The sequence below is a fragment of the Zonotrichia albicollis genome, chromosome 3 (assembly GCF_047830755.1).
Source record: "Zonotrichia albicollis isolate bZonAlb1 chromosome 3, bZonAlb1.hap1, whole genome shotgun sequence".
Lineage (NCBI taxonomy): Eukaryota > Metazoa > Chordata > Aves > Passeriformes > Passerellidae > Zonotrichia > Zonotrichia albicollis.
The window spans coordinates 30,051,180-30,065,590 of record NC_133821.1 but is presented as its reverse complement, the minus strand read 5'-3'; the positions used below and the strand labels follow the sequence as shown (position 1 = coordinate 30,065,590).

Below are 14,411 nucleotides of genomic sequence, written 5' to 3'. Positions count from 1 at the left end.
AGAATAAATTAAAACATTTACAGGCAAAAGCCTATGAACCTTCCTTCTAAAGGATGCTTTTACAGGACACAAGCACTCAGACCAGTTTTTTTGAGTTTGTTTTATAAAAAAATATCATCACAAGTTACTGGCACCCAGCAAGCTTAGCCAAACATACTTACCAGCAAGCTATTTGTAGTCTGCATTAAATAAAGACATCGAAAAGCAACATCCTAGCACTGAAACTAGGCAGACCAAACTTGGTCTCCCTGTGGAACAGAACATTTCTACATACAATAGTAATAGTCTTACAGCACTGCAGACAAAGTGCAAATACCTCTCTATATTAGCAAAATAAATATCTACCTACCCTGTTTTTTTAAATTATCCATTAATGTTTGAGTGATGTTTGTGAGAGATGAAAGTGGCATGCGTTCGCTTGTCAATATACTTTCCAAAGCCTGTTAAGCAGATTTTCAAGAGAATTAAACAGTCACTTAATCTCATTGTTAAAATACACAAGTTAAGCCAACAATAGCACAACTTTGACCACAATTTTTCATCTGTATTTCACCTTCACATATACTTGTGGCCTAATTTATTCCTACAGAAACATCTTCTCTCTTTTTATTATTTACAGACAATGCCTTGGGGAAGTCACAAGTCAAAGTTAATTCTAGTCAATATGTCGTAAAAAGCTACCCAGAAAAAACACATAGAAACCCTAAACAGCTCAATTATTTGTTTCATGTAATTCTAGGGATAAAAAAAATATATATACTCTAAATGTTCACCTGTTTTTTTGTAGCAGGATATTTGATATCAAGTATTAACTCCTTTGCTTCAGCTTCAATTAACTCTGCAAATAAAGACAATCACAATTTAAATTCATATTCATTAAATGCCTTCTGAAGAGCAAGTAAACCTGCATAACAGTTAAGGTGCATGTGGGTTCATGACAAAGATGATGACACTGTTGCAGAAGCTGCCAAAACAAGCTTGAGAAAAATGAAACAAAGTAACAGAAATCTCAAGCTACTTAAAGATCATAGCTCATAGCACATAGAGCTGTCAGAATGTACCACAATTGTACTTGTGGTTGCATACTTACAGAAAATCCAAGAACTCTTTGATAACACAATCTTAAGAAATTATACAAGAGAACCTACCTGGATCTGAGGTTTTAGTTTTGAGTAAAGCATTTAACTTCTTCACTAGATGCATATCTTTTGCTCGTTCACTCTTTTTATCACTGAAGGAAAAGAATTTTTAATTGTATGAGTGAAGAGAATGAAAAGTAATAATTCAATAAAACTGTATTTTTGAAATTATTTATGCTACTTCAAGGTAACATCCCAATAGATAAAATCATGTTAATCCATACAAACCAATGATATTATTACAGAGTACTATTCAGCTTGAAAAGGAACACTAGAATTGCTGTATCCAACTGTTTCCAAAAGCAAGAATGAAGTTAATTTACTCATATGAAACATAAAAAGTTCTTACCTCAGTGATAAATGGAAAGGTACATGGACAGTTTTTACACTTCCAGAGACTGGATCAACAAGGCAGATCTGATAAGTCTGCGGCTGCCATCCCTGACTGGTCACATTGTTTAGACCCATTATTTTATAACCAGGATACAACAACCTGAAATTTTTTTTTAAAATGGCCAAAATTAGCAACCTTCCCTGACCACAAACAAAATAAAAAGGCACTAAGTTTTATGAAGCTAAGGTTTAAGAACTGCAAAACACCTTTATCAGAAAAGACTCTAGTGTGATGAAACATGATAATACATCCCCACCTCTAGAACAAGAAGCTGCATGCAGTGGAAACACTGGGCAGCACAGGAAGAGCTTGCCAGCACCACTAGCACTTTTACCCTGCCATAGCCATACATCACTTTATTGCAGCAGCACAGCCACCATGCCTACCTGCCACCTGATTCTTACCTGCAGTATTTCCCCACATTGAAGGCTCCAACCCGAGGTCCTTGCTGCGTGCTCCACACTTCCAGAATGCCTCTTCTTGGAGCATAGATCACAAGGAACTGAGCTACCCTGCTTGGACCCTGTGCATTTCCAAAAGGAGAAGAATCCATCTTCTCAGTTTCCCTTTCCTGAAGGTCCTCCACAGTCTGTATCCAACCAACTTCCGCATCACGGTATCCTTTGTAAGAGAAGACAGAAGGTCACAAATGTTCAGAAATTAATACAGGATTAGAGCATCAAGCTGTAATGTTAAGCTTTGTTTCAAATTGTGCAACTCCTGACTCCTATAAAGAACTCTGGTCCATTGACTCGGCACAGGACCCACCAGAGAGTGGCCAAATATAGCCCTTGGCAAAGCCCTGGTGAAGAATAAATTATTCTTAAGAACATATAAAAATCCATCAGGTCTGTGCTCAGGACATTAAACCAATGCATGACATTGAGGAGTCCCTTGCTGTGCAGCCACCATGATGAAATGAGAATCTAACAAGCTGTATGTCTTCCTACTGATTTTTCAAAGTTTATCTTCTCAGCAGAATTAAAAAGGGTACTAGAGCTTATCAACAGAAAGAATCTTCAATAGAGCTAAAGCTCTTCCAAAAGAAAATACAAACAGACCAAATTTTAACCACATTCCAGGGATTTGCAAAAATACCCTTATGGACTTTATATTACACCTGACTTTGGTTTGTAATGAAGCAATGTACTAAAATTCTCAGAATTCTAAGTCTGAATAAAATGCCTCCGTGTTTTGAAGACTATTATTTGCTATACTAATATCACTACCATACCTTTCCACATGCGAACTGCGAGTCCTCTTGTAACATCCAGCAAAATAACCCTTCCAAATTCATCTGTTACTGCTGCCAAAGTATTACATGGAGAAAGACATATCCTTTCACCATGGCGCCGCGAGTCAGGAAGTCCAAACCTAAAAAAAAATAATAATGAAGCAAAGCCACTAGACACATCCTTTTCTTCAGAAATAGTTAGATTTTTCTTCTGAGGATTAAGACTTCTTTTTTAACGTAACAGAAGGTATGGATAAAATTACAAGCAAATCATGAAAAGAGTTCTTGCTCTGTGTCCTAGGTTACAATATTAAGATGTATTCTATTCCCATTCACAAGAACTGCTGAAACCAGCAGGGAGATTGTTTTGTCCTTATCTCCTGTTCATGGGCCCATCAACGCCTTTCCACATGACTCAGAGACAACTGCCTCCAGGAGACATTTTTGTTTAATGGACCCATCACATGATTCATAGAATGATAACAGCCCATTGTGAGTTGCTCCACCCGGGGGGAAGAGCTAAGCATCCCTACCTGGATATAATCTGGGATTTGGGACAGAACAACCAGTCTTTCCACTGGATTCCCAGAGGAACAGCCATCTTTTCCACTGGATCTTCAGAGGAAGACTACGCTCTTCCTAGAGGATCACTGTTCCAACAGAACCAATCTACCACTTCAGGAGGACTGCAGCCACCAATCCAACTGGACTGCAACCATACCCTGACCCACAGGGTGTCAAGTTGTATTCTGACCCTGCCAGTGTTTTTTTTCTTTTGTAGTATTGCATGTATTTTGGTTTTTCTTTTCCCTTTTCCTAATAAATTGTATTTCTGACTTGGAGTCTTTCACTGATTTGCTTTCAAACCAGAACATTCTGTTTACCAAGATATATCATAGCTCTGCCTAAGTCCTACTGAAAAAGCAAAGTTCAGAAAGTAGGATAAGTGATTGCCTTGTCATGCAACGACTGCACAGTAACACTGAACCCATGCACTGGAATGGAGAAGATGAATAATTATTTGTCCAGCATCATACACTGAAATGAAACAAAGCTTAAAACAAACGACTTGCAAACTACCATAACTGCTTAAAGTCACGTCTTCATCAGTTATATACCTTCCAAGATAATTTAAATAATTAAAAACATAAGACATGCAAAGTAACTGACTGTGAAGAAAACACAACTTACCTCACTGCCAATGGGGTGGCAGGCTCTACCTTTGGTTTCTGTTTCTGGACAGGTTCTTCTTCATGTTTACTCTTCCAACCAAGCCAGCCACTTGCAACAGAAGAACATAACAAGAATTACACTAATGGTCCTAAAAATATTATGCAGCTACAACTAAAAAAAAAAAAAAAAAAAAAAAAAAATTATTACCTGGCAGCATTAAATAATGCTGAAGTCAGTTTGCTTGCAACTGCTAAGGCAACATGAGACAACAGAGGCTGTGAGCTACCCTGAAATATGGGAACAATGTGTTTAGAAAGTCAATAGTCAGCTGTGAATCACCCTAAAATGAAGCAATAAAACCTTTAGAAAGTCAAGAAACAGTTCTTACACTGAACTCAACTGCAGATTAGCTTTTCAGGGCTCCTATGGACTTTCAGCTCAGAAAGCACAGCTTTAAGACTGCAAAATTTAAATTCATTGTCCCCAGAAAAGCCATTCTGAGATCTTTACCATTTCAAACTCCTCTGAAAGTCATTGTTAGCTCAGTATGTTTGTCTGCAACAGAAGTTAAAAAACCCCTGTGTATCATCTATCACAGAGAGCTGACTGGTGTATGGCTTTGGTATCCTTGCAAATATCAACGTAAGCAGTTTTTTCACAAACCTGTTGGAAAGCAAGTACAGAAACCAAAATTCCAATTCTAGCATTTACAATTAAATTTCAATCCTGGTAAGGACAGCATACATGTAGGGTCTGAATATACAGACACAGCTACACTGACATCCTTTTCCTCCCATACAACAGAAGATGATGTAAATATGCTACAGTTAAGCACAAACTGCAGTTTTCTCCTACAAGAAATCACTACAATGTACTCAGGTCGTGTTGAATCAAAGGCTAAAGACCTCCAAATATCCATAAGATGCATGTTTACACGATACTGACATAATTTTTCAAAAACATTAGTTGGCAATAAATTAGCAAATTTGAAAAAATTATTTATCACACTCAATTTAAGATAGAAAATAAAATTTCTCAGTAGCAGGAACCCATGCTAGACACTACTATCATATCCACTCCAAATCATTTCAGTTCCAGAAGATCAAGAAGGGGAAATGTATTCATAAAAAGAACTTAAGAATACTTCAGAAATACTCATACAGAAAAAAAGGAAGATTAATTATTCAAAGTTTCAGCGAGTCAGCTTTGTAGTACATACCTCCAGGGCAAAAAAGAACCCAGTGAAAGGATTGGCTCCAACAGTAACATACTGGGACATGGCAGGTGGACTGTTTTTAATAGCTGCATTATATCCTCCTATATTGGAGGCAGTCTTCATTTGATCAAAAGGACACAGTGTCATGATGCCTAACAAAAACATTAAAGTGAATGTCTTACACATTCAGAACAGAGGCATGCAATTGCTCTAAAAGCATAAATATATCCCTGCCTTCTTGACTGACCAGCCAGCATTCAGCGGGAAGAGAACAACTTTAACCATAGAAATGCCAAACAACACGGCAGAAATAACCTCATGGACTTAGGTTAATTACAAAGCACATATGGCTCATTCAGAAGAAAAAAATTCAGCAGAGTTCAGCAGCAAAAATACATGTACCAAACTCACTTCACCTGCCTTAATAGCAGCCTTCTGACCTCTTAGCTGCTTTTGTAGAAAGGATGGAAGAGAAACTAAGCTTACTATCCCTCAGATTTGCCTCTCTGACAAGAACCAAGGCTTCTGCAAATTCTGAAGGGTAAAAGTCTTTGACAGTCTATCAGTCAATCTGTCCTTTTTGGAAAGGAACCATCTCGAATTTAAATTTCCTTATGTGTCTGACTCAGAAAAGACCCACACTGGTCTTTAACTTGCCTGCCAGACAGTTCCTTCACCTGACAGAAATGGAAATAACTGCATCTGATCTGGCCTCTCTCAGCTTTTTCTTACCAAGCAACAAAGAACAATTTAGTTACAGCTGTAAGAGGGAACACTCAATTAGACTAGAAAATAAAAAATATTTTGATAGTGGTTAATGAGATCATTCACTATGACAGCCTTCACTCACTATGTACTTCTATCCAATCAGTATCACTAAGCACTCTCAAGCAGAATTTAACTGCACAAAACCATGAATTTAATTTTTTAAGATATTTGAAACTAAATAGAAATGCTTACCTATACTAGCATGGTCAACAATCGTATCCACATCTTGCAAACCCCATTTCTTATAAGCTAATGGTGGAGGTTGAACATTCTCATGGCCAGATGCTGCAGCTGACAAAAGTCAATAAAGCACAAAAAAATTTCTACTGAGTCAAAGACAAAGGAATAGCATAAGAGAGAGGAAAAAAAAAAAACACCTGATGCAATCTGAAGACACAAAATAACCTAGTTTTAAGTTAACAGGCATTGGAATATCTGTTAAAATGGCCTTCTGAAATACTTACCATCATCAAATTAAAACATTTTTAAAAATTAACTGAAGAAAGCTGCACGATATTCCATCATAAATACATTTTGTACTCGCAGATAGTGTATTTACTAGCTATTATGGTATAATACACTGCACAATTTTAAAAAGCTACTACAATTGATTTCTGTGGGCATGTTTAAGTGGAAACTTCTCCACCTGAGTACCTGCAAAGTCAGAACACTCACTAGATATGTAATAGTGGGAGGTAAGAACAGTGGTAAGACTAAACCAGTGAGTGTCACTTTCAAAGTATCTATTACCCCAAATAGAGATGATCAAGAATGAAGGAAGACACAGCACTCCAGCTGCAGATATTGCAACAAGCTTTGAGTCCTTCTCAACACCATCCTTGTGCCATCTATCACACAGTACTGTCACATAATCCTCCTCTACTCCCTGGAAACTGAGCTTGTTTCCAAATTAGAGTTATGAACAGGCACTGTACTAAAGGAACAGGATCTAAGTCTGCACAACCAAACAAGGTATGAAAAGCTCTTAGACATGAACACAAAGAGCAGGGACCACCACTGCCATCATCCCAACATTATCACTTCCCATAAAGTCTTTCTTGGGAAGAAGAACATTGCACTGACTGTGGCATGCTAAGAAGCACCTCAGTAGTACACAGTGGCTTAATGCCAGTGGGCAGCTGACCACCACACAGCAGCTCACTCACTTCCTCCTAGTGGGATGGGGAAGAGAGTCAGAAGAGCAAAAGTGAGAACACTTGTGGGTTGAGATAAAGACAGCATGCAAACAAAGCAAAATAATACATTTTCTTCACTACTTCACATCAGCAGGCAGGTATTTAGCTACTTCCATGAATGCAGGGCTTTAACGTACATAACAGTTGCTTGGGAAGTCAAATGCCATAACTGAAGATTCCCCCTTCCTCCTTTTCTTTTCCCAGCTTTTATTTCCAGGAGCATCATCATGTGGCACAGAATATCTCTTTGGTCAGTTGGGGTCAGCTGAACCAGCTGTGTCCCTCCCAGTTTCTGGGAATTCCCAGCCTGCTCACTGTCAGGACAGTGTGAAAAACAAACAAAGCCTCGACACTGAGTAAGCACTGTTCCACAGCAGCTAAAACATCAGCATGCTATCAGTGCTGTTTTCATCACAAATCCAAAACACAGCCCCATACCAGCTACTAGAAAAAAAAATTAACTCTATCTCAGCCAAAATCAGTGTACAGTATTATGGTGAACATGCAGAAGACAGTCAATACTACTTGGACAACTTGGGCTCTGGGAACATTTTCTGTAAAGGAAGAAACATCCCTGAATGCAGCAGGTGTTAATGTATCAATGAAGAAGCAAGGAAGATCTAAATTCCACCCTAATTTTATATTTCATCTAAGTAAGTTTTCTAAAAAATAAAGAACTATTAACAGATTGAAAAATAAACATTTCCCCTTACACGTACCTCTTGCTACCTGATTGCGACAGGCACGAAGGGACTGGAAGAGGCTGAAGCCATCAATTGTCACAATTGCTGCTGGGTACAAGATACTTAGCTCCTCATTCTGGGGAAAAAATGAGAAAAAGGAGACAAAAAATAGATCACTGCTACTGTTAAAACAGCTTATTTTCTGGCTTTTTATACTATTAACTACACAAAATGAGGATTACATCCAGAGAGTTCATATCGAACAAGCCACAGGCAACTAAGAAAAAACTACAGAAATTTAGTATTAAACTCTCCCAAAAATAATTTTAGCCATATAGTTTTCTACTTTTATTTTCTTTTAATAATTTGTTTGCTTAATATATCTAATGGCTTAGGAAGAAAATACATAAGTTACAGCAGCTTTTGAAGGCGACAGAAAAACAGGTTCATCTAGAATGTAAGTATTACAGTTTTAGGAAGCGAAATTCTGAAACTGGAATAATGCCTGCCTTAATTACCACTTGGACACATAAATGCTAATCTGGTGATACAAATTCAAAAGTCAAATTCCTTAATGCTTCTGTATTTCAAAACTGCTCCCAAAAATGCCACTAAATCATAAGTCATCAAATACTAAATCATGTACAAAGTATTTGTACAAAGAAAACTTGGAAATTTCAGTGATTTTGTTCATTTTCCACATAAACTTGCCAACTCAGCCAAAAGTAAAGAAAGCTGCCTTCTGTACTAAATAGTCTGAGTTCTGCAGAGCCTTCTCTGCAGGAAATACTCATAATGACATGCAGGTTCCTAGCCCTATAAATATTTTTTAATTTCTAGCTATTTTCTGTGAAATATTTAAGTTCTTATGAATGAGTATGAATAGCTCTTGGCATCTGTCAAGTTACATATTTTTCCTTTCATGAATGCATTACCATGTTTTTTGCACATAAATGAATACATAGAAAATGAATGAAGTACTCCTTTGCAAACAGAGAAAAATAGAACAAATCTATAGAGCTAATACTCCAAAAAACATTCTGAATCCTCAAACTATACAGGTATGAATACATCTAGAACAAGAAATCAAGGGTCTCCTGTTCTAAGGAATTGTCCATCCCAACAAAAACTGATAAAGGACACAGAGGATTCACAGAGAATACTCCCTTCTATATCCCATAACACTGGCACTTTGCTTTTGAAATAATCTGACAAAACCTGTTCTGTGACACCAGGATGCCTGGGAATTTCATAGGTTCTGCACTTTAGCTGTAGGACAGGATCTTCATTCAAAAGCTGTGCAAGAAGCAGTACTCCACTCTAGAAAGGAAAGGATAAGAAGTATGAACATTTCTGTCCCTTTTCTTGGGGAAGGCAAAAAAGCATGATCTGTAAAGTTTAAAACACCCAGATGTTTATGCCAAGAGCTCCCTGGTCCTGTCCTGCTGAGAAACGCACCTCAGTGTAAAACCGAACGTAACCAGAGGTGAAGCCAACCACGATGCAAGTCCAGTCAGGGCGGCCTGTGGAGCTCCTGTTTCACAAAGATACACTCAAGTTAAAAATAAATGCCATTCCAAGCCAGAGATATAAAAAAGTGTCATGTAAGGAACTAGTGATGCATATAGATCCTTACCTCTTCTGACTTGCCAGTGGAATACACAATACGCTACTCACACATTCACTAGAAACAGAAACACAAAATTAGCAGCTTTCCCTTGCTGGGAAATTTTACTCCACTCAAGAGGTCTTGCCATGTCAGCACTTTGAAAGTTTTAATAATTTATTACTGCGGCACACCATATATCAAATTCACAATAAGAATCAAAAAAAGTCCCTTCATTTTAAAGACATTTTCAGTTACAAGTTCAGGAGTGCCTAAACAGACTTTTTGTAACTTGTTAATGCTGTCTTTCATAAATTACAGACTGATTATTCTGTCACTACTGTTCAGAAGATTCAAGCTGAATTTCATGTGCCTAAAGGTAAATTATTTCTTCTGAAATATAATGATATGTCATAAAACCCACTTTTTTTTAAAGAGCTAACTGAACCATAAATATCAAAACAAATTTTTGAAAAATGCAATTAGGTAGATTTTATATACACTGCCTTTCAGTGCCTTATAATTTGAGAGCATTTGAATATGGTCTTCCCAGTTAATGCAATAACTGAGCGTGCTCAATGACAGGCAAAGCATGCAGAAGGCAAGCAGATGAGCAGGTCAGAGTATCTCAGTTCAGAAGTTATTTCACTGTTACCATGATGCAAAGTTTTACACTGTCTGGGGAAACAGAAGCAGCACAAAGGTTTTATGAGACAGCATAGAATTCAAGATGATATCCCCAAGGAGCACTTGCAGGATAAATACCAGCAGTACTGTTTATTATTTACATTCCAGGCCACCTCCATTACCCAAAGAGCGACTAAATAAGCAGGGTAGACAATCAGAGAAGGAAAGCTTTCTAAATGCAAGGCTGAGATGAGTTGCAAGTTCATTACATCGTCAAAGCAACATTAAATATCTGAGTGACATCTCATCCTGCAATAGCAAAGCTTAGCCACTACAGAACATTCTCAGTTAAAGGCAACTTTGGGGAAAGGAAAAAGAATTACAACCAAAAAGCCAACCAAAACCAGTCAAGTCTTTTGACAATTGGACAGTAATTAACATATTAACACCTCCACAGAATAATAAATCAAAATGTATTGAATAAAAGTGCCCCTATCGAAACAGAGCTACCTGTTTCATAGCTACCTGTTTCAGGGCTGTAACATTAGTAAGAAACAAACCCTTAAACAGATTTTTTTTTTTTTTATTTTAACAAAAAATGTCAGGGTAATTTCAAATGCATAGCAACAGCAGTTTATAAAAGGATTATGATTTTTATAGATTGGAGAAAAGCTGAAGTCAACACCTCCTGCACCAAACAGAAGGTTGAAGGCATTAGGGAGCATGTTCAAAAGCAGACAGCAATTCAAGGCTGCAAACATAACCAGCAAAGTTCAAAATCTTATTCCATATGGGAGATTCAAAAAAGCATCTGTCTGGTTATTTGAAGACAGATGAAGGAAAAATATTGTATAAATACCAAATGTATGACCAGAGCAAAGTCCCTAAGTGACTTAGAGGCCAAAACCATATTTTGATCAGAGTTCACTTTATGCTTGTTTGAATGAGGTTTTGAAAATGAAGAGAAGCATTTCTAGAACAACTTCATACATTTCCAGTTGAACATTCCCTAAGAAAATTTCATCTCTACTATAAAAGATTTTTCAAAAAGTACTTTTTTTTTTCCCTTCTAGAACAAGAACTTAGAAAAAGCATGTCTAAATTACACACAAATACACTGATTTGTAGAGAACCATTCTTTTAATTTGTAAGAACTTGTTCTGTGATACCACGCAATATACAGGAGCGAGCTTTGCAGATACTGCTTCTCATGAACCATGTTACTCTATTTGTTTCCAACACTAATATACATAAAACCACAAATGCACTCAGATGAAAGGAAAAAGAGAACAAGTAAAAAGCAGGCTACAAATTGCTAAACATGAAAATAACATCTTAATCACAGCTGCATTTCAACACTTACCCTTCTTCAACATTCAAAGAGCCACTCCAGCCAACAGCATATTGCATTTCTTCCTTTCCCTTGTCACTGTGCTTCCATTTAGCTGCCATGAAGGATAAAGACACCAGCTATAAAACTCCAATGTTTTGCATCTCACAAACATAGCTCTATTTTTATTTTTTCTCTTTGGTACAACACATCCTACCACACTTAGATTAAGTGCCAATTACAAACCTTGAAGAGCATAAAAGTAAAAATATAGTCTTAGTGACTTTTCTAAAGGACTTATGTTTTCTTAGAAATTTAAATGGAATAAGACACTAAAATTTTGAAATATGTAGTTTTGTTTAAAATATTCATACAGTAATCCATCAAATTTTAAAAGGTTCAATTCAGGACACAGGGACCCTTCAGAAAGAAGTATTAAGCAAGGAAAAACTTCTGGGAACACTACTGAACATGAGCTACAATGAATAGAAAATTTTAACTGCCAAAAAGAACATAAGTACCCACATTAAATCTGACAATCTTTAATCATTGCATCATATTTCAGGGTTAGAAGACACCATACTTTGTTATTCACGGGCTGCTGTTACAGCTGCCATTTGACTGTTGAATCATCTCCCAGGTGACAATGGACATCCAAAACTAAGTTAGTGCTGTGTGCCATTTGTCTGACACCTAAAACCTGAGGCACAGGGACACTTCTGCCCAGTGGGGGACAGTTGTCACTGTAAAGTTCATCGGAGACATTAATTCATCCATTCTCCAGTGATTTAAATCACTTTTTTATGCTTGATCCAATAAGAACTTAATGAGGTGTACTGCTGTTTTTCCAATTTTGATGACAAATTAGCAACAGGGCTACAGCAGGTTTGGAATAGACAGCTTTGCAGGGAATGACAAAGTAGTATGATGACTCAATACAATCAGCCAAACTACGCAAATCTGAGTTTTAATACTCTGATTTTTTTTTTTAAATGCTATAATAGTCCCCATATCAGGATGTTTCCCTTCATCTTCCTCACATCACCCACTGCAGTCTTCAAAAGATCAGAACCCCAAACAACAGCATATCTATAAACAACAGTTGGCTGAGCAGTGTTCATACATTACTAGTGATTACCTTTAGAAGTTCCCAGAGCCCTACTTTAGAGTAAAATACAAAGCCACCCATTGCTCAAGATGGTATTCAAGAATTTTCTGTCAAAGGTGGAATTGCAAGAATATTCACATTAATACTCCTTTCCAAGAGGGATACTGGCTTAGGTAATTTTTTAAGGGAAAAGAAAACTAAGGTCAAGCATTTTCTAATAGCTAAAACCAAAACTTTCGTTTTTCTTACTGAGAAAAATGAATGTCAATGTCTCTGAGCATTTTAAAACAACTAGGTAGTTATAACACATATGCATTTCATGTGACAAAACAGTTTCCCCAGATCAAAACACAGCTGAGAAGTAAAGACAAAGCAACTTACTTGACAAGCAGCACCTAGAAAATGCACGATGTGTACTATAAAACACTTCAAAATTCTTGAAGGTATGACTTGGGGGATAAACAGAAGAGAGTGGGGCAAACAAATATTGCTTTGGTTACTATAAAGTGTCCTAGCATAAGCACTCAGTGGAATGGATACTTACGCACTAAGAAGACGGCTTTCTGTTCATTAGCTATTACCATCAGGTCATTGGTTGGTGACAAGGACAACACACAGTCCTGAAGCCAGTAATTTCGCTGGTTCTTGGAATTAGACTCCTCTTCTTCCTACAGGTAAAGCTTTAATCAATGAATGCAACAATTTTTAGACACAGCAGAACTTGCAAGACTGATGAGAACAATGGGGCTTGCCCTCCATAGCAAGGAATGGACTTTTTATTACTGACCACATCACTTCAGCTCCAACCTGCATGAAAAGCCCTGAGAAATGCATCATTCTTGCACTAATTCTGTGTTTACAAAACAGAAAACAAAGAAGTACTCATGACTAGCTCTACTCAAAATCATCTCCTTTTAAAGAGACACAAGGAGAATGAGATCTTAAGTTTTAAAATCATTGGTTAGAAAGTGGAGAGAATCTCTTCAGTTATTCTCATTACAATCCATACTCAAAATGAAGAATTTGTCCAAGCCTATACATTGATCAGCTTTAAGCAAATACATGCACATATGAAGAAGGTTACTAAGCTGGTATTCACATGGCACCAGGTATCAGGTGCCTTTCCACAAAGTAACTCCACAAGGAAACAATTCCAAACAAAATGCTGCCAAGTTTTAAGGGTATCAAGATGGGTAAGTAAAAATTTAGATACCATCCTCATGAGCAATAAAATTATACCTTTTTTCCTCGGGGCAATGAGCCAAATATTTCATTGTGGCACAAACAAAGTAGCTCCTGCTAATCACAGTTCAAAGTGAGGCAGTAACAGCCTAGGGGTGTACTGCTGCAAAGTCTCAGAGTTGATACTCCTGGTTAGTTAGATTCATCCTCTTATCCAATCACAACAACACGCTTTTCCTTGTCCACAGACTTTATTTCCACTTCCATATCCAACCCTACCTCTCCCTAGCTCTGCAAAATATTACTCCATCCTCTAATATCTCAAAGCAGCTATGCACAAATTAAAAAACCCAACAGCTTCAGTGAGATCATTTTCTGATTCATTCTATTTATTCTGTTACAGATAAGTTGCAAAATCTGCTTGAAAATCTGCCAATTTACTCCCAGAAAAAAAAAATAAACACCAAACTGTAGGAAGAATTTGCATACCATGCTCTTAATCAGCTATTCATTGTATTTATTTCCTTGTATAAGCTTGTAGCATAAAAATGGTTATTGTGCACACAGAAATACCCTGTGTATCCACGATAAAGTCTACATCAGCACACTACAAGCATTGCTAACTACTGTTGTCCACACCATTTCCTAATTTGTGTAAGAGAACCTCTTTTCATGTTATTTCTGTCTGTTAATGGATGCCAAATTCTTTAGCAACAATTTCCCCCTATTTACTGGCATTTTTCAAGACTTGACAA

The 14,411-nt window shown here is 37.1% G+C and overlaps 1 protein-coding gene across 3 annotated transcripts in view; it reads right to left on the bottom strand.

Annotated features, from left to right (window-relative positions):
* The window catches only part of RAB3GAP2 (RAB3 GTPase activating non-catalytic protein subunit 2), a 43,179-nt gene that overhangs the window by 17,832 nt on the left and 10,936 nt on the right, over window positions 1–14,411 (bottom strand). For 2 of the 3 annotated variants that reach the window (XM_074537039.1, XM_074537041.1), the window contains exons 3-18: window positions 13,019–13,142; window positions 11,400–11,481; window positions 9,440–9,487; window positions 9,262–9,337; window positions 9,022–9,123; window positions 7,840–7,939; window positions 6,117–6,215; window positions 5,160–5,308; window positions 4,148–4,227; window positions 3,959–4,048; window positions 2,768–2,907; window positions 1,938–2,154; window positions 1,489–1,632; window positions 1,149–1,231; window positions 774–838; window positions 350–440 (exon numbers count right to left, since the gene is read on the bottom strand). In XM_074537039.1, coding sequence (XP_074393140.1) covers window positions 350–440; window positions 774–838; window positions 1,149–1,231; window positions 1,489–1,632; window positions 1,938–2,154; window positions 2,768–2,907; window positions 3,959–4,048; window positions 4,148–4,227; window positions 5,160–5,308; window positions 6,117–6,215; window positions 7,840–7,939; window positions 9,022–9,123; window positions 9,262–9,337; window positions 9,440–9,487; window positions 11,400–11,481; window positions 13,019–13,142 — 1,690 coding nt within the window. The remainder of the gene's footprint in view (window positions 1–349; window positions 441–773; window positions 839–1,148; window positions 1,232–1,488; window positions 1,633–1,937; window positions 2,155–2,767; window positions 2,908–3,958; window positions 4,049–4,147; window positions 4,228–5,159; window positions 5,309–6,116; window positions 6,216–7,839; window positions 7,940–9,021; window positions 9,124–9,261; window positions 9,338–9,439; window positions 9,488–11,399; window positions 11,482–13,018; window positions 13,143–14,411) is intronic. The other variant, XM_074537040.1, reaches the window with a different exon arrangement.